The sequence below is a fragment of the Hippopotamus amphibius genome, chromosome 11, assembly GCF_030028045.1.
Source record: "Hippopotamus amphibius kiboko isolate mHipAmp2 chromosome 11, mHipAmp2.hap2, whole genome shotgun sequence".
Taxonomy (NCBI): Eukaryota; Metazoa; Chordata; class Mammalia; order Artiodactyla; family Hippopotamidae; genus Hippopotamus; species Hippopotamus amphibius.
Window position 1 is genome coordinate 8,843,069 of NC_080196.1, and position 22,425 is coordinate 8,865,493.

The 22,425-nt window shown below is 39.4% G+C and overlaps 1 protein-coding gene across 5 annotated transcripts in view; it reads left to right on the forward strand.

Moving 5' to 3' along the window:
- The window catches only part of HIVEP1 (HIVEP zinc finger 1), a 133,948-nt gene extending 130,131 nt beyond the window's left edge, over positions 1 to 3,817 (forward strand). For all 5 annotated transcript variants that reach the window (XM_057699477.1, XM_057699481.1, XM_057699478.1 and 2 more), the window contains 2 exons: positions 54 to 565; positions 2,157 to 3,817. In XM_057699477.1, coding sequence (XP_057555460.1) covers positions 54 to 565; positions 2,157 to 3,302 — 1,658 coding nt within the window. In that variant the 3' untranslated portion in view covers positions 3,303 to 3,817. The remainder of the gene's footprint in view (positions 1 to 53; positions 566 to 2,156) is intronic.
- The last annotated feature ends 18,608 nt before the right edge of the window (positions 3,818 to 22,425 follow it).

A 22,425-nucleotide genomic window follows, 5' to 3' on the forward strand; every position in this document is an offset into this window, starting at 1 on the left:
AGACTGCACTTGCAGAACATTCTATAACCTACCCTCTCGGTTGTTTTTATCAGATGAAAAACAAAGATTCAGCTACGAGCGGTCTGGATATGATCTGGAAGAATCCGATGGCCCCGAGGAGGACGAGAACGAGAACGAAGATGAGGACGAAGACAGCCAGGCCGAGTCGGTCCTGTCCGCAGCCCCCTCGGCCACGGCCAGCCCGCAGCACCTCCCGGCTAGAAGCAGCCTCCAGGACTCTGGCGGTGCTGACGAGGACGTCAGGATTCCTGATTGCTTTTCTGGCGGACACACGGACCTGATGGACGTCCTGCCGAGAGCGTTGCCCACCAAGATGACCGTGCTTAGCGCAGTGCAGTCAGACCGCAGCGGGGAGCCGGGGTCTCCAGTGAGGACCAGGCGGCGGGCTGCGGGAGACGAGGACCAGGCAGCCGCTCCAGGAGGCTCTGCCGGGCCCCCCGAGGCTGCGCCCAGGTCCCCGTGTCACCAGATGTCTGTGGACTACCCCGAGTCCGAAGAGATCCTGAGAAGTTCTGTGGCAGGAAAGGCTATTGCTTTAACACAGGTAATGAATTTGTTGTTTCTCTTTTGTTTAACCTGTTTAATATGGGGGAACGTAATGGCTTAAGAAATTAATGTACTTACATTACTCATTTATAGCTAAATCAGTTTCTTTAACCTTATTTTTTTGTTTGATTTAAGGCTAAAGGACATTTATGTCCTTTGGATTCTTGTTAGGGAATTTTAGTCAGAGTTCATATATTGTATTATGTCTGTAAAAGAACCAGTATACTTACAATATACTCATTTATTATTATTTGGTTTTTTAAAAAAGATCTTGGAATAATAACTATGTGTGTGCCAATGGAGAATGTGAGTCCTGGGACCTGTGTATGCCACAGGCTTCCTCTGAGATGATCTTCCACTGGCATTGATGTGATGGATTTGCACTAAATTATCTGAACATTTTGCATTTTACCCCTCTTAGCAAGGGAGCTACCAGTTCCCATGGCAGAGTTAATGTGACCCAAAAAACGTATTAAGAAGTTCATTTTGCTTGAATGATCAAATTGCTGTGACAGCTTAGGAAAGCTTCCTGCCCAAGAACTAGCTCAGGGCCAGACTCAGGCCTGGGGAAAGTCACCCTCCATGTGTGTTGTGAGTGATTTCCTGCTTTTACAAACCTTGGTGGGATCAGGAGGAATCTGCTCTTCTCTCTCATTGACAGCTCTCTTCCCTCTGCTGTGGACTGATGATTGCAGTAGGATTTACTTCTAGATGTGGCAGATTTTGGTTTGCTTGGTCACACTGGAGAAAACTAAAAAGACTGTGAAAGTTTGGACTTCTGTAGCCTATCCTACATTAATATAATTTAATGAAATTATGTTCATATTTAACTAACATTAATACTTAAACTAAATTAGTATATACATGAATGTAGTTCTATAATATGGATATATCAAGATGATAATCTTGGGTGGAAGAGAGGATTGGTGAGATATATCCCTCCTGCTAACATTTCATTACATTCACATTAGTCACCTGTGCTCTAGGATGCTCTGTCCCCAAATCTCTCGCACACCTGCCAATGCCTGCAAATCTGGTTTTGAGTGGACATTTCATACACTCAGAATAAATGAAAAAATGAAAACTGCAGACCTTTTCGTTAATGGTAGCTCTTTATTTCATAAATGAATAGTCCTCCAGTTAATCTCCTCCCCCCCCAGTCGATACTCATAGCCAACTAATATCTCAGAATTTCTCAGTAGCTCCTAATCTGTAAAATGGGGGGGAGCCGGTGGTCCCAGCAGTACTAACAAGGGAGGAAGAATGTAATCATGGCCACGTCTCAGGGTTAATGTCAGTATAAATGAGATGGTATCCAGGACATTTGTCTGAAAAAGGTAAAGTACTCTACAGAACCTGTCGCTGTTATTTGTACTAGAAAATAAAGAGATTAAGGGTGCAGTAGGTTTTAAGTTGGAAATTGATTTGTTAAATCAAAATACAACTTTTAGCAAGCTTATAATTTTCATAAAATACAAATGTGCGTACTTTTATCTGAGAAGGAATAGGCTTTACAGGAGCTCATAGTTTTAGCTCGGGGACTAATAAGGAAGCTCTGCTATCTAGGATTATCCCGTCTTGTCTTTTAGGGCCCGGCGTCATCCTTGAGCCTTCCTCCACCGGCAGCCGAGCACAGCCCTCAGCCCGGAGGGGCGCCTCCTCCCGCAACCTCACCTCGGCCCGGCGCTCAGGACCAGAAGCAGCAAGTGACTCTCCCTGCGCCCACCGGGCTGCCCACTCCCCAGACGCATCTGTTCAGCCACCTTCCTCTGCATTCCCAGCAGCAGTCAAGGACGCCGTATAATATGGTTCCGGTCGGGGGGATCCAGGTGGTCCCTGCCGGCCTCACGTACTCCACGTTCGTGCCCATCCAAGCTGGGCCGGTACAACTCACGATCCCCGCGGTCAACGTCATTCACGGAACGGCGGGCACCCCCGGGGACCTGAGCGCAGACGTGTCCGGTGCCACCAGCCCCGCTGCCGGAGTGGCCGAATTAAGCAGCGTGGTGCCCTGTATCCCCATCGGCCAGATCCGCGTGCCGGGCCTGCAGAACCTGAGCCCGCCGGCCCTGCAGCCCCTGCCGGCGCTGAGCATGGAGACCCTCAACATTTTAGGCCTGGCCAGTGCGAACCTCGGCCCGCAGGCGCGCCCGCCCGGGCTGGCCCTGAACGCGGTGGGGCTGCAGGTGGTGACCGCAAACCCCGCCCCCCAGAGCAGCCCCGCCCCCCCGGCGCCCATCCCCCGCCTCCAGATCCTGAACATTGCCTTGCCCACGCTGATCCCCTCCGTGAGCCAGGTCCCGGTGGACGCCCAGGGGGCCCCCGAGATGCCCGCCCCCCCACACAGAGCCCGGGAGGCGCCGCCCAAGCAGCTCGCGGCCGCCGATGCGCATCCAGCCGGCGGGACCGCGTCCCCCCAGGGCTCGCCTCGAGTCCAGCGGGAAAACGCACAGAAGGGTCCAGATCCTCCTGCCCCGGCCAGAGACCACGCCAGGCGGGACGCCTCAAGGCACATGGACGCCGGGAAGGCCGCCCCCGGGAATCTGCCGAAGGCCCGGCACGAACTCCCTGCCGCGCAGGGCCAACCGGCCTCCTTGCCCGCGCCGCCCGGCCGGCAGCCCACGCGCCTGGACCGCGAGGCCCCCGCGGCCCGGGCCCCGGCCCGGAGGCCGGCCACACAGTTCAGCGACGTGAGCAGCGACGAGGACGAGGACAGGCTCGTGATCGCCACCTAGGGGCTTTGTATTTGGGGGGTTGGGGTTTGGTTTGGTTTTTTTGTTTTTGTGGTTTGTTTTTTTTTTATATAACACTTACAGGTTTCTTTGAAAACCCACCTTTCCTTAAAGCACATTTTTCTGACATAAACTCATGACTAATCTTTGTGCAATCATGAACTTTTGACCAATAATTGTTGTTTTGTGTCAGCCCCCGCCATTTTTGTACATGTTGTATAGACAATTGTGCCTTTTAGGGGTTTTATGTTTAGAAACTGTACAGATTGTTGAATATCTATATACATAAAATATATATTATATATGTATATGAAAACCAGGTAGTTATTTGTGTTTAGCAAGAAAAACCTGTCAAATACATCCAATGATTAAATTATATGTTGCACTGTTAAATATAAATTTTTATGGCTGTGGGCATAGTTTCTGTGTATAAATTAGTATGTAAACTCCATATTTATTGTATCCATATTAGTCTTTGAAAATGGGTCTGTCCTTCTTGTGTAAGACAGTAACTTTACACTTCAGACAGATTTTCTGTGTTATGAAATGTTTCAGTAAAATATTGTTTACTGACTTTACCATTGCTTTAGTTGTGCTTTCTTTATATCATCCAGTGACCAGCAGCCTGCATTCAGAATACAGTCCTGGGTTAACATACCTTCCACACTCGCCACCTCCTACCCGTAGTTTTGAGAAATGGGGGCTTTATAGTGGTGTTACTGCTGTGCGAAACTCACTGAAATCCGTTTAGCTGAGAGACCAATTTTTCCAACTTGTAAGGAATATTTTGGAGCTATTAACTTATGAGAAGATTCAGTACCTAAAAACACTTTCTGTAATTACGTGTAGCATACAGATGGAAATGGGCAAGATTCCTAAAGGTGGGTATGACCGCTTCTGGGAAATGTAAAGTAAGTTACAAAACAGTCGTCCCGAGAGCTTGGCTTGGGTGAGGCCCATGAAACCCTGTTGGTTCCTCAGGCATCAGCCCAGGTCTGGGCATGAGCCTGGCCTCTCCTTTCCCTCAGCCCTGCTCCTTATGCCCGGACACTTCAGTCCATACCAAACCACAGAGGGTCTGAGATTTACAGAAGAACCAAATTCAGACTTCAGAATTACTTAAGTTGACTCTAGAAACGATTACTTCCTGTCCTGAGAGGCCTAACTTATTCATTCAGCAAAATGGGGAGGGAACCCCCAGTTAGCACTGCAGTGATTTGCATTATTACCTGAGCATTATAGATGTTTCATTAGTGAAAAAATATTTTAATGTTGGAGTCTGAACACTCAGCACATTATTGAGGCAATGTGTTCATGTTTTTAAAGGCCTACTTTGTGAAGACTTCAGCAATACGAAGTTGGTGAGACGACAGTGCACGAGGGAAACATTCTAAGGAGTTTGGAGGCCTGTTGTTAGCCAGCTCCTGCTTCAAATCCGGGACATGGAGGAAAGTGCCTGTCATCTGGGCCTAGATGCCCCAAGCTAAATTATGATCTCTAACGTGTTCCCAGCCCAGTAGGCTCTGAGAAATAAGTGATGCTTTTGATGCATGCTTCAGTTTACGTTTATACTTTCCCACAGATTAAGTAACAAAATTCTCAAAAACAATAAAACTGTTTTATATTCCAAGATGTATTTGAAAAGAATTCTGGAAACTTCTATCATAGGAGTTGTATTGCTCTAACAATATAGTTGTTGAAAAAGAGGTCCAACATCTGTCAGATTTCTCAAAGTAAGCTTTAACTTAGCGGCACACCTCTTACTATAATTTTATTGCCTAAAATTTTAAAGCAGTATAATAAACATTCTTTTTCCTAATCACATTTTAGGTATGTATGACTTACCTAAATTCAAAAGTAATGCTAAGAATTTTGGCATTGAAGTGTTTTTGTTTTGTTTTTTTAGTTTATATAAATAGAATTTTCTTAATTTGAAGAATTCCTATATTTAACCAAAGAGTAAATGTGATATGCTTGGATGCTCCCTTGAAAATTTCAAAATGCTGTAACATACCTTAGGCTTATTTTGTACTCTTGACTTTTTAAGATTCATTACATTGTATACATACCTTTCATATTACTGACTATAATGCTTTCATGTGGCTTTCCAATATTTTGTTAGCATTTAAAATATGCAGCTAAATCAGAACCATTATCAAAGTTTGTGCCATTATATTTTGAAATAGTCCCATGAACAAAATATAAGGGGATGATTTTGAACTGTTTCTCCGAAGTTGTCTTTTCCCAAGAAGTAAATCATCTCAGATATCAGTGACTTACAAATAACTTGAATAAATTACTTACGAGTAATCCAGAGAGCTGGGAAACTGTGTTTGACTTTTGTTGTACTCTCATGAAAGATCCAGGTCAGTAGAGAACTAGAATGCAAGGACACAGCAAATCTCTGTAAATTATTAGCAAAACAGGTGAAAAATAATGTGAAGCAACTTCAATATCTTCTTGTATGTATCCAGTGACACCATCAGAAGTGTCAGAAATGGCAAAAGAACCAAAGTTCATTTGTCTAGGTTTCAAAGATTAGTACCTCTGTTTTATGAATATTTTGAGTTAACATAAATCAATGGCACTAAAGTAGCTTATTTTTATTCCCCAAAATTTAAGCTGTAACAATAATTATTTCAAAATGAGATGATTAACTGATAATATTTAACATAGAGATTTTGTTTCTAATTTTTTTCATAATATAGCCATGATTTTCCTTTCACAGAAACAGTATAAATAACATTTTTCTTAGTAGTTCATCTCTGACCTGAGTTTTAAATGGTGGGGCTTAACAGGGATTAGGGATAATTACTTTCATTGGAAGACTGTCAAGATAGGTAACATTTCTTTCATGATGCGTGCTCAAGGCAAAAATATATGCTCTTCTTAACTTCTCTTTTTAATGGTACATTTTAGGATGAAATGTGAGATCAACTTGAGATCATTTTGAGATCAAGCAACACCAAGAAGGTGACTTTCGTTAGAGTAATATTTCAAAACCATCTACAAATTCAAAACATAAGATATTAAATGTCCCTAAAACAAGAATCTCCTCTCAAACTGACTTCCCATGACTTTGGAGAATAATCTATGTAATCGTCAATAAAGGTTATTGTATATCTATATAATATAGTTAGTATACAGTATGAATATGTATTTTAATGACTAACTCCTTGCTGTCATACCACCCCCACCCCAAAATCTAGAGGGACTAATTTTAAAGCAAGAATAGTAAAATATTTTTCTCTACAAATTGTATAATCTGCAAATCATGTGACTCTTACATATATTGGATTCATCTAGACTCGTGCACTCACAAGGTTCTGTGCAACGCAGTGCAGGCATTAGAGCTAAAGCAGAGGTACCTGCCCTTAGGTGCTTCCTATCCTCTGAATCAGGGGTGAATTTGAAGAAGACTCTCAGGCATCCAAAACCCGGCAATGGCTTAAGTATAAACCAGCTCTAATACTATACAAGATACAAAAGAAATTAGAAGGCACGCTCTCTACCCTGGAGGAGCAGGCCAGCTTAAGATTTAGGCCATAGAAACTAGAGACTGATACTAGACCACATACATCTTAGAAACCACAGACTAATAAACATTTTGAAAGGTAAGAAAGTGATAGTAATTAAAGAATGAGTTGTGTTTGTTGGAGATTGCTGTATTTTTGAAGGAGATGTAGGATTTGGGACTCTAGAACAGCGGTGATGCCAAGTAGCAGAACAATAGCAGGGTAATGAAGGTGGAGGTGAAGATGTTATTTAAAATTAAGCCAGGGAACCAGTCTAAGTGGAAGAGAGAGGCGTCGTTCAGACTTTGAACGAATAATTATTTAGCACCAACAAGGTATTAATAGAAAGCACTTTGAAGATGCTAATTTACTGCAAGTTAAATGGAGTTTGCCCTCAGGGAGTTGACGTTCTAGTGGAAAAGCACAACCAGATGCAAAAGGGGCATTCATGTGCTACAACCAGGAGCAGGAGGTGTGCACAGAGGGGAGAGCTCGGGGCTGAGCAGATGAGGGTGTGCAGATGCAACAGGTGACATTACGCTTGGCCTTGAAGGGACTTTGCTAGGCTGAAAAAATAGAAGGGAAGGGGATTCCAGACAGAAAGGTTGTGGAAGGGGACCAATGTTCATCCCTACTCTGTGCATTTATAATCTTTAAGCTTCTAGGCAGGTGTTATTCTTCCGTTTTAGAGACGAGGAGTCTGCATCTCACAATGTTATGAAACTTGGTCATGTGGGTGCTGGAGCTGGTACTGGAATCCAGGTTTGTACACAGTGTTACACACACGTAAAGGTGCAGGAAGCATAAAGGAGTATGGAGACAAAGGGAATAGATGACATTATTGGGATTTAGCAAGCATCTGACTAAGCCGTGATAACATTATAGAGAACAAGGGCTGAATTTAAAGATGATTAGAACAGTGGGGGCTCTTCATGTGGAAAGGGCACTCCATGGGACAGAGAGGGTGGGAAAGGAGTGTCCTATCTTTAATGTGTTGATAATTTATGAGCGCAGAATAATAGGACAGCAAAAGTGAGTGGGAAAGGGAAGTGATGCAGGGACTGTGGGAGGCAAACGCAAGTTATCCCATTGCCACACTGGCCACAGTATCTTCTTAATTGGTGAAATCAATATAATTATAGGACACATTTATTGATGATCCAAATAAATGATGATCAGCATTCAAGAAGGTTGGACTAACTGGGGAGATGACATGAGCAGATGCTCTGGCACTTGTGTTGAAAAATTAAAACTGTGCCTTAAAATGTAGCCGTTTCCTTTATACAAAATTCTTTATGTGCCATCCTCACACCGCCTCCCTCACCCAAAGCATCATTTTGGAGATATCAGAAATACAATACTTAGACCCAGTCAAAAAATATTCACACTCTATAACCTCATGAACAGAGCATCATGGGAGTATGCTTCCTGACGGGGATTTCTGGACTTGAAGCTTGAACAAGATACAGACAAAGGAGCGTATCTCCAGGCCACCAAGCCCTGGAGGCAGAACAACCCAGATGGTACATCATGACAGAAGTCACATAAGGAGAGTCCAGCAGCATAAATATAAAGAATAATTGTAGTAAATAATAATAATAAAGTTGTCTTTTCATTCAGTAAGAGAGAGAGCTTGGGGATTATCAAAAAAGAAGTCAGACTACTAGGGAATTCCTGTGTCTCCATGAATTTTTGTGGAAAACTAGAATTAACCTCACAGCAAGCAGCTAGTGGGCCTTCAGGGCTCACAAATGAAAACTTATTTGCATAATAACCAGGCACAAATATTAGGAAAATATCTTCAAGGGAGACTGCAAGATGAAAACTCCTAGTATTATTCACACCATCCTTTAAGATATATCAGGATCAGCCGCAGAGGAAATGCGTAACTGTTCTTCCCTCCACTTTATTCTGAAGAGAGTTCTGAAGGAGTACGACTTTGAAGAGCTCGAGTGCCTGATGCCAGGTACCGGGGACCAGGTCCGCTCTGGCAAAGCACAGAGCAGCTGGGAAAAGCCCAAGACTCCCATCAGTGATCCACGCACATTCTAATATCAGGGGGAAGGACCAAGCCGATGTTTCTCTCAAAGTCATGGATCAAGTTTGGCTTGTTTTGTAGCTTGAGCCTTTTCTAAAAATAAAAAGTCCACTTGAGAAATAACTGAAGTGTTCTTACTGCCTTGTTTTTGCTGTCTGAGAAGTTAGGGGTCTCTCATTCCATACTGTCTGAGGGTTACATTAGAAATTAAGGATTTATTTCAGGACACTGAAGAATTACTCTTTTGAGGCACTCGATCGTGGTAGGGGTGGGACTGCATTTTGGGGAAATGACAGAAGAATGAAAGTTAAGGATCTAGGAAGTTTGAAATTTTTTTTTCCCCACCATGCAGGCCATGTACCTAATTCTGAAAAGATGTAACTAATTCAGGTGATTTATGATGAAACCTCAAATGAAATGTAAAAAATCTTCTGGCTTAACAGGATATGACAAATTATTTTTCAAAATTAGGTAAATTTTCTTTAAAGGTATTTGTATAGATTTGTTTTGAGATTATACATGGTCATGCTCCGTTGACACCATAATGATATTTTATGAGTAAGTTGCATTATATGTAGTGCAGCATTTCTAATTTTAACAATTACAACAAATACCATGTGATGTTATCCCGATTTTATGTTTGAGAAAATGTCTCAGGGTTACAAAGCTAGCTAAGTAGTGACACTGTGATTTCAAACCAGGTCTGTTTTTTCCACTGAATCATGCTGTTCTCAGTAATGATTTACTGTAATTAGATTGGATTGTATTCATTTCTAGGTGAAAGCCTACTTAGTATTCATAAATCATCCCATTTAAATTTCTTACTGAAATGAGTATGTCCAATGCCAGGCATATTTGCATAGATAATAGATTTTATAACCTTTTTGTACACCCTTCCTCATAATTGATATAATAGGAGTCATAAAAATATTTAGTGAGGAAATATTTAATTTAAATAGCAGGAGATAAAATGGCAATCTAAAGTGACAATTCTAATCAAGCATAAAATATGTAAATCTCCAAAGTGTATTAGGTTTCCATTATTAACCATTATTGAGAAAAATGTCTTTGTCACATATCATATGATAATAAAAGTTAGATCGAAAGGAGGAGAGCTGAGTGTGCATTCACATTGTTTAGGGTCTGAGTACAGCATAGCATAATGTTATCAAGTCTCCAAAATATTTCCAGAAAGAAATAGAACAATTTTCCATTGTTTTTTTCCATTATTTTTGATAGAGAAAAAAATTATTTAAACATATTTCTCTTACAAGAGGGGACATCACATTGTACTATTTCTTTCCAAGGTACACTTTTAAAAATAATGTAAAGAAAGCAAAGATAGGAATTTAGAAGGAAATGAAGACATTTTACAAATTCTTTTTACAAAAGCAGTAAGAGAGCAAAAGAAATAATTGATCTATTGAGCAAATGATTTCATATCTCAGGATAAACCAATAGAGGTAACTATATAAACTTTAACTTTTTTCTTCTGATTCTTAATTTTGGTGTCTGGAATATAGAAGTGAATAATTAGATGACTTTTATGATGTTCAGATATCCATGGGTTTTATAAAGATATAAAGACCAATAGACACTTGTTGGAAGTTGGTTTTGCTTGAGACTAGACATCTCTTGTTCATTGTTTTCAGTTACTTGAAAGACAGTGTGTTTAGTTATTTACCTATGAATGTTGCCAGATGGGATCTAAAGAAACCATGTAGGTGAAAAACAAGAAGACTTTACATTCCTGAAGGTCAGTCATGGAAAGAAAAGCCAGCTTTGGGATCAGTCAATTAGCCAGGCATGCCTAGTTTTCTTTGCTAATAGCAAGGCTTATTTTTGCCCCATAGGGTCAAATGTTAAGACTGGGTTTGATTCCTCAGTTGTATCCTTTGATACATTTGAATTGAATTATTTCAAAACATCTTTATACCTTATACAGTGAGACATTTTCTGTTACTTTGACACTCATATTCCCTAAAAGTAGTTCCCTAGAATTAGTTGAAGATTTCACACAGTCTGCTTTTATAACCAACCATGTATAACCGAAATCATCATTGGTTATAAGATCCAGTCTTCTCTAAGAGTATATTAACTACTCTAATAAAATAACTTGCATCACTTCGTAGTCTGAAAGGGGCTCCAGCCTTCTGAATTCATCATTTTGATGATAAGAAACTGAATTTCAAAAACTAATCTATGAGGAGAAAAATAAAATAATTTTTAAACTTACTTTTTAAAAGATGAATTTCAGATCCAAATTATTAATGATTTTTTTTGTTAATAGCCATGAAGTTAAATGCTTATTAAAATATATCTTTCTTTGTCTCAGCCTCTGTTGGAAATAGTTGTAAAATGCTCAGTACATGGTACATCAATCCTCTTTGATGCTTAAGCGGCCCTGAATGCCTTCAGGTCAATGCTCAGAAGGTCCTTTAAATGGAGATAAAGATCAGAACTGACACAGGGACCCCAGGGGCCTAGCCTGGAAAATGTTTTGTTTGTTTTGTTTTGTAGCTAAACAAATTCCTGTGGACTCTTTGTTGTCATGTTTCTAAATCCTTCAAAAAAAGAGGGATTTGGAAGACAAAACAGATTCAGGCGTCAAAACATTTAAACTTTCTGCTATAGGTAGGTAGAGACATTCTTTAGAGTTTCAGCTGAAATAGATGAAATATTTCATGAGAGACTTTCATTAATATCTCTCAGAGGCACTTAAAGCTTTTGCTGCTGTTTTTATGTTGCTGTTTGAATGACCATCTCTGCAGCATGTAGAATACATGCTGAAAGTATTTGTAAATGATTTGCAATGTGAATGATTTGTAAATAAACAATCTGTAAAACCTGCACATCTCATTAATTCAGTCCAGGGTTAGGAAACAGATCCATTGGCTGAAGTGTGATTGAATTTTGGTTCAGTCTCTGCTCAAGGCTTACTTCAGTGGCCATAAGATTGTACTCCTATTGTTGTAAATCATCTCACAAATTTATGATCACAGGGTATGGACAAGAAAGAAGGGATTTGCAAAAAATATCTCAGGTTCATGATCTACGCATTGCAACAATGTTATTAGCACAGGTAATACTGATGTTCTATGGTTTATCTGTTTGTTGAATCAAAACATAAGCTTAATTTTCAGTTCTTATTTTTCAATATTACATATGGAAACAAGTAACATATCGCATATGGAAACAAACAATCTTAAGCACAGATTGCCTAAATTTAAATTCCAGACCAATGACTTATCAGCTAATTGTCAAATTATTTTCTGTGCCTCAAGGTTCTCGTCTGCCATTTAGGGCAAAAGTAAGTAGTCACCTCTCAGGGTTTGGGGAAAGATTAAAGCAGTGAAGCAATTAATTCCTGGTGCATAGCAATATCTGAATAACTGTTAGCGCTGATTTATGGAGTTTTTCAATGACTTTCAATGTTTTGCTATAGGACAGATACTGACAGTCATCCAACAAACACTTATGAAGCACTTACCATGTGCAAGACGTTGGTCAGATCTTTATCTGTGACTATGTTGAAAACCACTGGTACCCTTTTTTAAATGCTGCATTATGCTTAAGACATTTTCTAACATTTTGCTTAGCAGGAAAACCAGACGAAGCTGAAGCAAAATGAATAAACCAAATAGGTGATTTCTAGCAGCTTACGTGAACTCTTCAGACTAAAAGTTCAAAACGGCGAAGTTATTCCTGTTCATTTTCAAGGAGAAGAGGGGCTGTCAGATGGCAAAAAAGTGTGTGTGATATTTGCAGATGATGGAGCACAATCCCAAAGGGAAGGTACGCATTTCCCTGCGCTGTCCTGTGGTTGCCTTTTTTCTTGGTGGGGTCTAGCAGGAAGTGGGCACGGAGAGTTTTCTTTGCAGACATCACAGCTGGGTCCAGGCCCGCCTGGACCTGCCCGGAGACCAGGGTAACATAAAGATTAAACCTCCCGGAGCCGTGAGGAGCCCATCAGCAGAATTAGACTGGTGCCTCTTAGCAGCTCTAGTTATTCTGGAATTGGGGCAACTTCAAGGTTGCTCCGGAATGGGTTAGGAGAAGATCCAAGTTAGGTTATTAAGAGGGGACTGGAAACAGTTGACTAGTCAGAGAGCTATAAGGTTCAATTCTAGGTAATTTTTTTAAGTCTTGGGTGTCTTTTAAGAATCATAGAATTCTAGATTTAGAAAGCAAACTCAAGCTAACTGTTCAATCTCCTCATTTAATAAATGAGGAAAATGTCCAAAGAGGGGAAATGTATCCTTTAAGAAAAATACAAAGTGGCCACATTCACACTAGCTGCCAGCATGGGATCTGGCCACGTGCCTGAAATTATATTTTTACTCCTCTACCTACAAGCTTTCTAAACTTGAGAAGGTCACTGGACCTTTCTGTATCTCAATTTCCTGATCTATAAAATGGGTATAATAACACCCACCTCAAGTCAGTATGAGGATTAAATGAGATCTCATGAGAGTGTTTGGTAAAGAGCCTACCTAGCCTGTAACAAGCATTCAATCAAAGTTACCTCTTATTATTATTACTGTTATACTTATTGGTATTACTTGGGGGAAACTAAAGTTAGAAAAACATGAGAAGGAAATGACTGACAATCAAACATTCCTTCATGCTCTGAAATATTTACTCTAAACCTCTAATGCGTTAGCGACATGATAAGGAGAATTTTTATGCTTAGGGTAATTTGGTTTTGTTTTTAATTTTTATGTCTCTCAAGCCAGCAAAGTACTTGAGGGCATTAGAGATATAAAAGTTATGCTTGTGATGTTAAATATTGAAAAGAATTTGATTATTTATAATCAATATTCAAAATAAGTCTGTTGGGTTTGTGTTTTTGGTAACTTTAACTTGAAAATGCTTAGGGTAACATTTCAAAATATAATTATAAAAATGAAATTTATAAACTTATGCAAAAAAAAATATAGGACACTACCTTTATGACCCTGACGTAGTAAAAGGCTTTTAGGTAACAAAAAAACAAAAAAACAAAAATCAAGAAGGTTCAAAAATTCAGGTTCATCAAAATGCAAAACTCTGGCTCGACACAAAAACGTTAAAATGTTTAAAAGACAACTTTCATTGGAAAAAGGGATCTGCCTTATATATCTAACAGAAGATTCTCGTCCAAAAACCATATTTTACAAATCAGTAAGAAAATGTCAAATGATCCAGTAGAAAAATGTTCAAAAAGTAATAATAAGAAGTTCTGAGTAGAGAAAATACAAATGGCCAACAAATATATTAAAAATGTACACTTTCAATAGAAATGAAATGAGATTTTTTTTTTACTAGAGAGACAAATATTACAAACCTAATCACAGCTGGTGTGGGTGTGGCTGTGGAGGAGGCAGTATTTTCAGACACAGCTGGCAGAGGCCTGAGTTGATGAAGCTACTAGGAAGGACAGTTTAGCAGAATTTACTAGAACTGAAAATGCAGCCTATGTCCCCGCAACCCCCACTTCTCTATATCAACCCTAGAGGAATACTCGCCAAGGGGAAATGAACTAAAAAATTAATTGTGTGATTTTTTTGTTTTTTGGTTATGTTGAAAAATTGTAAACAACCCAAAAGTGCTTCAGTAAGGTAATGCCTGAATAAACCATATTCCTTTCCTGGAATACTAAGCTTGAATACAAAGGAAGGCATCAGATAGATGGCTAGATCGCCAAGACATACCTTGAGATAAAAATAACCATTTGCAGAAAAATTCATACAATATATACAAATCTATGTTAAAAATACGTGTAGAGGGACATAGACAAATGAGGTAGAGATTTTTGGAGGCATATCTCTATGCAAAAGCTCAGGAAAAGGCATGGAATGATATTGGGCATCCCTGGAGAGGAGCTGTGGCTTGTGGGGAAGGTGTTCGGGGGGTAGCTGGGTTCTGTGGGGCCAGCAAAGAATCCACTTGTTTTCTACTGTGTAAAAAATTACTACATAGATGGGCACAGAAGGGTCAGCTTTATGACTGATAGAGGCTGGAACAGAGCAGATAGCTTAGGTTCACAATTCCAAACCAGACCCTTGCCAGGGTCTTGCGCCCCCACCTCCCATCACTTTCCACGAGAAGGGGTCTTTAGCTCTGCATAACCTCGTCTTTGTCAGAGCCAGAGGGGAAAGTGAAGAGACCGATGTCTCAGTCTCATTGCCTTTTCATAGATTAGCCCCACCTTACTTAAAAAATATGGACCAACATGGTCACCACCAACCTGGTAGCTCGTGTCTCCTTCTCATGCCCGGGAGAGGTGAGGATGGAAGGGATGGAGCAGGAGGAGCATGAGACCAAGTTTGCTCTTGCGTTTGCTGCTTTTATTGTCACACTTGCTATTGTTCCTTGAGGATGGTGGTGTTTGCTTTAACAGTATTACTAACAAGTGATGTTTTTACAAATGTTTAAAAAAGAATGTATTCTTGTAGCACAAGGGAAAAAAACCAAAATTTAAGTAGACGTCTACAATGGATTTTAGGTTTTTCTCCCAACAGTAGTCACTTGTAGGTAATGTTTTAAGGCTTCCAAAGTGGAAAATGTATTCATGTAACATTCATGTAATAAAATAAAAATTAAGATAGAAAACAGAATGGGAGGCTAACAAGCATTAGCATGAATTTTCTTTGAAAAAACTAGAAATTATTTCTATGAAATTTAACATGTAGAATTTCAATGAGCTTTACGTCAACATCAATATACATTCAAGACATTGAACGGCATTTGTGAAATTACAAAAGTAATAATTATTAAAATCTATGAACACTTACTGTGTGCCAAGTATGCACTTTACATTTTTGTTTGCTTGTTTAATCCTTTTATTAGCACGATGAGTCAGCATTCTTCTTGAGTTAAGGAAACTGAGGCTTGGGATGGATAAATATTTGCCCAAGGTTCCAGAACAGGTAAGCCCATTTCAACTGCGTATTTATCTTCCCTGCTCTTCACCCATATTCTCTTCCAGCTACCAGGCCATCACTGGGTAAGCTGAATATATGCATATTAAATTTAAATAAGATCAATTGTTTTCTTGTATACTTTTACCATGATTCACAAACTTGAATCTTCATGTACTGAGAAGAAAGAGTCCTTTATTCTTATAAACTATAATTACAAGCATTCAATATTTTTAGAGGGAAAAATCTGTTTATACTAGGCTTCTAATAATCACCTACAGATTAGCTCTAATTGTCAGTTTCTCCCAAATTACTATTGTTTTCTAAATTTTCTTAACAAGTAATTACAAATAGATGTTTTGGTATGAAAAATGAGAAAGATATTATGTTTCCTGTATTTCATAAACACCACATAATTCCCATTCATCACAATTTCCATTTTCGATACGGAATAGAGTTAGGCCGTGCCAGGGGCTCAAATCTATCCTGGAAGCTGCCGCAGGTTCTTTTCCTTCTGGATGACTGCAGATCTTCTCTGCAATGTCAGATATTTACACAGGACGTTTATATCCCAATACATAAACATATCTTTGTTTTCATTGGCTGCAAAGGATTTTTTTTTTTAATTGTAAACGCCGTTTAACGTTGAGTAGGCTTGAAAGGCTATATCAAGTACAGGTATAAACAACATATGATTTCCTTAGCATATACATTGCTCTATAGAAATGATGGCAGCTGCGTCAGATTCAAGGTAAGAGCTGATACTCCAAATGTGCGGACTCCTTATAACTCATTGTGTGTATGTTTAGCTTGGCTTGTGAACTTGATCCAAGCTGTTATTGCAGAGAACTGAGGTAATGCAAAGGAAAAGTATTTGGGGACTTCCAGTAGCTTCTTGAGCCAACAGAAATACACCCAAATACCGAAGCACTGACTCCCTTGCTAAAGTCAATACATGAAAATGTGAGCATTGTCCTGGATGCTGTTGTGCTAACGCAAGCACGCAAAGGTGAGTATATATTTGTCAAGTGCAGATTGGATTCTTCTTATGTCATAAAACAGGAAAGCTAACATCTTGATGACTCACCTTAAAATCCTTTTCTTCCCCCTCTTTTGATAATGGTAACGTATTTTGCAGTACAGACAAGAAAAGCTGCTTTTTTTTAATGTGCCAAAATACACTGAGATTATGACAAGCCAAGATATAGAAACTATGAGATACCTCGTTTCTTTTCCCAAAACTTCATTCCCTGGATATCCAAATCCAATAATTCTTCAGTTTATTCACAGCTGCTAAAATTTGGGGATTAGACAGCCCATACACGGGACCAAAGCTCAGGCACGTTCTGTTTTAACAATAGGGAACAAAGTATCACTCAAAAGAGGAAAGCAATTTAAGATGCTGATTAAAACAGATATTTAAAAATCTGTTGTAGGAACCCATCAGGCAGAGAAGTCAGAAAGAAAACAATTCACACGTAATAGCAGTACTTTTTTTTCTGTTTTGTTCTTTAAATTATCCCATTTATTAAAAAAAGAAAAAGAAAAAATAAGAGCCAAATTAAAGGTATTTGAGGAATCACACTCAGAAATTACTTCCTCATCCCATGCCTCAGGGCATGAAGCGGAAAGCTCAGAGTCGTCAGTGCACCGATCATAAAGCTGGCAGAATATTGGGCACCTCTAACAGATCTATTGTTCTTCCAACAAGGGGCAAAAGTTCTGATCATGTGTGAGTTAATATGAAGCCAAGTATTTTCATAGAGATGTCAAAGTTTTCACTTTAATTCAGGGCTGAAGGAAATGCCTATTTCTTCAGGGAGGAAGGATGGCCTAGTGGGTTGGGTCCTGGACCAGGGGATAGAGAACATGGGTTCTCCACACAACTCTCCCAATATTTTGATCTTTCATTTCTTCCTTCTTAAAGAAAATACCTGCTATGCCTGTCTCCAAAAGAGCCTGTGAGGAAGAGCCAATGAAGAGATGTAGTAGAATCACTTAATAAGACATGCAGTACTGTATAAGTGAAAGATGCCATCACTAATATCAGGATTTCCTTGTGATTACTAACGTGTGACACTGTGTGAGTCCTTACTGCAGGGATGAGGTGTCAGCTCAGATAGTGGCCCTCCCGAGTGACTCAGAGAAGGACGGACATCTTAGCACAGAAGGAGACCTAATTTTTTAAAGTGAAGAAACAAGAACAATGCCAAAGACCAAACTGCAGTATAATATTATCTATGGGGGAGACTGTGTTGCAGGACATTTAAAAAGAGAAAATTTAAGTATTAAACAGATGATGTACTTTCAACTATAACAGCTAAGAGAATTTTTTTTCTTTGTTTTTTACTTTTAGAAAAGTATGAAGCCAAAGGAAAACAAAAGAAACATTGGGAGCATACCAACTCTAGTTTTAATCATTTTGAGAAGCAAGAATGCTTGAGAGCTGATGAATTCATAAACATGGTGCAACAAAGCTGTTGTTGGTACTGGCCTTAACGTTCTCTGCAGTATTAATCACGGACATGACATACTCAGGAGGCAAACCGAGAGAGAGAGAGAGAGAGAGAGAGAGAGAGAGAGAGAGAGAGAGAGAGAGACAGAGAGAGACAGAGAGGGAGAGAGAGAGGGAGAGGCACATTTAAAGGGTATGACTGCCACGGAGCCGACTCAGGCTCCAGCTCCCTCTCGTGTTTATTAAATATTCTGTGCAAACGTCTGGGTTGCAAAGCTGTGTTAAGGAGTTCTTGCAGATGTGTGCTCTACAGTGATCGTTCAGATAAAAACCCTTGCTTTTTAGATGAGAAGGATACTGAGATAACTAAGTTGTAATCGCTTAATTTAATCTCCTTTTTGGGCTAGAATTCAGATTTCCTGCTTCCTAATCTTTTTGCCAACTTTCATCATTTTTCACATTTACAAGATATGATCTTTTAATTATTGGACAGTGATTTCAGCTCATTTCTGGACCTTGTCTAACCACCGCCACTCAGAATTATATTACAGTACACGCTGCTTATATATGGATAGGAATAAAAATGAAGTATAATTTTAATAACTTTGTTACATCCCTTGAAATCAGAGGTACAAACACAAGGGGCAGAATCTATGCTCATATTTTTCCATGTGAAGTGAAAAAGGTTTGAAATACAAATTACTAGCAAAAATAAATTTTAAAGAATTTCAGACAATTAAGCTCAATCTGGCTTTAAGAGACTACAGTGGCAGGGATTATAGGCTAAATCACATTATTGATATGAATTCATTGACAGATAATTTTGGGGGGACGTTGTGAGCTATTTGTCAGAATTTAAAAGGGACTGTTAGAATCCTCCTGTCAGGTGCTTGCACTTGGGAAACAGTTACAGATTTAATACGATTGCCTTTCTTTTCTGCTTTCAAGAGGCTATAGGCAGTGATTTCAGCAAAGATCCTAGTTTGGGATCTCTCAAAACCTTTGCATTGAGAAGGCAGCCGATCCACTTGTGGGCTGATCTGGAATTTTCTAGAATGTTAGCTCCACAAAGTTGAGATATTAATGCCTGTAATAACATTTGGCATAAATACAAAAAAATTTTTTTTTCTTTATCGGCTACTTATAATCATAGTATCATCACGCCAAATACAGACTCAGACGAGCATCCACTATGGCAGACATGCACACAATGGACATTTCGATCTGTATTCACGGCCCTCTGTTAGTAGGGCATTCACTAATAATCCCATTTTGGCAGACCACATTTACATGTTAATTTCATTATGATCAGAATAATGAGGCTATTGATGTTTCCATTTTCTCTTTGCACAGCCTCTTCCACGTGAACTGTGGCCCTTTTGTGCATCAAACTGTTGCCACAGATGGACTATTTTAGCATGCATTTTTTGTTTCATGAAGCAGTTAGAATAGGAAAAAAAAACTCTTCATACTCATTAAATTCCACCAATGAAACCAAAACTTTTATAAGTGATTATTTCTTTTATTTCATTCCATGCAGTAAACAATTCAGTGAAAAGTGATAATGTATTATTAGTTTACTGCACTAAACTAATTAAAAATTAAAAATCTAGGGACTTCCCTGGTGGTTCATTTGTTAATATTCTGCGATTCCACTGCAGGGGGCGCAGGTTAGATCCCATATGCCATGTGGCCTGGCAAAAAAAAAATTAAAAATCTTCCTAGATCACATATACGGAATCTAAAAATGGTACTGATGAACTCAGTGACAAGAACAAGGACGCAGATACAGAGAATGGACTGGAGAACTCGAGGTTTGGGAGGGGGCAGGGGGTGAAGGGGAAGCTGAGACGAAGTGAGAGAGTAGCACAGACATATATATACTACCAACTGTAAAACAGATAGCCAGTGGGAAGTTGTTGTATAACAAAGGGAGTCCAACTCGAGGATGGAAGATGCCTTAGAGGACTGGGGCGGGGAGGGTGGGGGGGACTCGAGGGGAGGGGAGTCAAGGAAGGGAGGGAATACGGGGATATGTGTATAAAAACAGATGATTGAACTTGGTGTACCCCCCCAAAAATAATAAATAAATAAATAAAATTAAAAAAAAAAATCTTCCTAGATGGAAGTATTATTTATTTAAAAACAAAAAGCAGTGGAGGTCTTCAAAATATTTCAGGCTAAACTTTAATGTATGTGGAGATAGAGATACATATATATCAATATATATTCTCTATGAATACTTACTTTTAAAGTAAAATTTCTGGGATAAACATAAACCTTTTAGTATTTAAAAAGAAGGCACTTCTGGTTATGGATGTGACTAGGTAACAGGTATTGGATTTAACTCCCTGAGTAATAAACCATCAACCTGGAGAGAATATATGAAATAATTGTTTCAGACATTGGACAATATACCACACAGGTCTGCTGTTCTTAGGAGAAGAAAAACACAGGACTGTAGATACACCTTACATTCACCTTATCTTTCTTCCTCGGGGCACTTTCCAAACTGTAGTACAAGGAAACTAACCCAGGCTGAGAGCAATGGTCTTCTGGATGGAGGAAACAGATACCAGAGTTCAGGGCTGCTGAGTCATCTGTAATTCATGGAGGAGGTGTCCAGAGATGACAGCTGCACAGAGAAATGGCTGGTATTAAGCTGGGCATGCTCAGAGCGACACTTCATGATTACCATCAGAGAAGAGCCCCTGAGAGGCTGAAAGCTGGGATGCGTGGGATCCTGGAGGTTCCACTGTGCAAGGAGGCACTGCAGTTCTGACCAGTCAGAGTGGAGTCATTTCACTCAATCCCTCAAGCATTCTGTTGAAATCACAGAAAAGCCACACCTTAAAAGTAGGGCTAAGGGCTGCATGAAAAAGTGAACAAAAGATTTGATATATGTTTCATTTTTACAATATACCCGAATGGCTAATAAGCACACATTGAGTAAAGTCTGCTCAGCATCACTGGTCATTAGGGAAATGTGTGTTGAAACAACGATGACATTCCAGTTCACACCCACTGAAATGGCTGCAATGAAACGTCAGACAATACCTAGTGTTGGCAAGGATGCGGAAAAACAGGAAACTTCACGTGTTCTTGTGGGAATGAAAATGGCACAGCTACTTTGCTTAACATTTTGGCAGTTTCTTAAAGTGTTAAACGTAAATTTACCATTCAACCTAGCAAATCCACTTCTAGAAATCTGCCCAAGAGAAATAAAAACATAGGTCTACACAAAGACAGGTACAGAAATGTTCACAGGAGCATTGTTTATAATAGCCAATTATAAATGTTGCCAAACAGTGTAAATGTTCTTCAGTTGGTGACTGGATGCACAAAAGTGAATATATCCATACGATGAAACTGTATATTCAGTAACTAAAAGGAATGAACTGCTGATGCATGTTACAAAATATATTGTTGAAAATGTGCTAAATGAAAGAAACCAGAAACAAAAAGCTATTTAATTAATATGCAATGTCTAGAAAAGGCATATTTATCATCAGAAAGCAGGTCAGTGTTTGCCCAAGACTGAAGATAGAAGCTGGAATTAACTGCGAATGGCACAAAGGAGTTTTGGGGGATGATGGAGATGTTCTTAACTGGATTGTGTGATGGTGACACAATTCTATAAAATCATTGAATTGTTAAAAAAAGTCGGGCTGTACTAACCATAGAGTAAGTGCCATTCTAGAGCCATCCTAGTAAAGCCAGAGTCAAGCTGATCCACCAGTTGCCTCTGGAGTAAAACTCACCATTATTTAAAGGGAGGCAAAACGCAGACTGTAAGCAACATAGCAGTTGCACTGTCCAACATGCAATAAACAGTTACTAGACACGTAAAGAAGCAAGAAAATATGACCCATAACCAGGAGGAAAAAAAGTCAATAGAAACAGAACTGAGATGACTCAGATGGTGGAATTATGCAATAAAACTTTCAAAGAGTATTATAAATCTATTTGAGGATTAAAAGGAAAACACAGACATCTTGAGTGAAGGCATGATGAATTTCAGCAGAGCAATCAAAACTATAAACATTAAATACATGACAAATCTGGAGCTAAAGAAAAAAAATAAAAAATGGAAGATTCACTGGGTAGGTTGATCAGCAGATTAGAAAATACAGAAAGAAGTAACAGTAAATTTAATGCAGGGCAACAGGAAATTTAAGTCCAGAGAAAGATTTCTTAAAAATGAAGTGAAGTATTA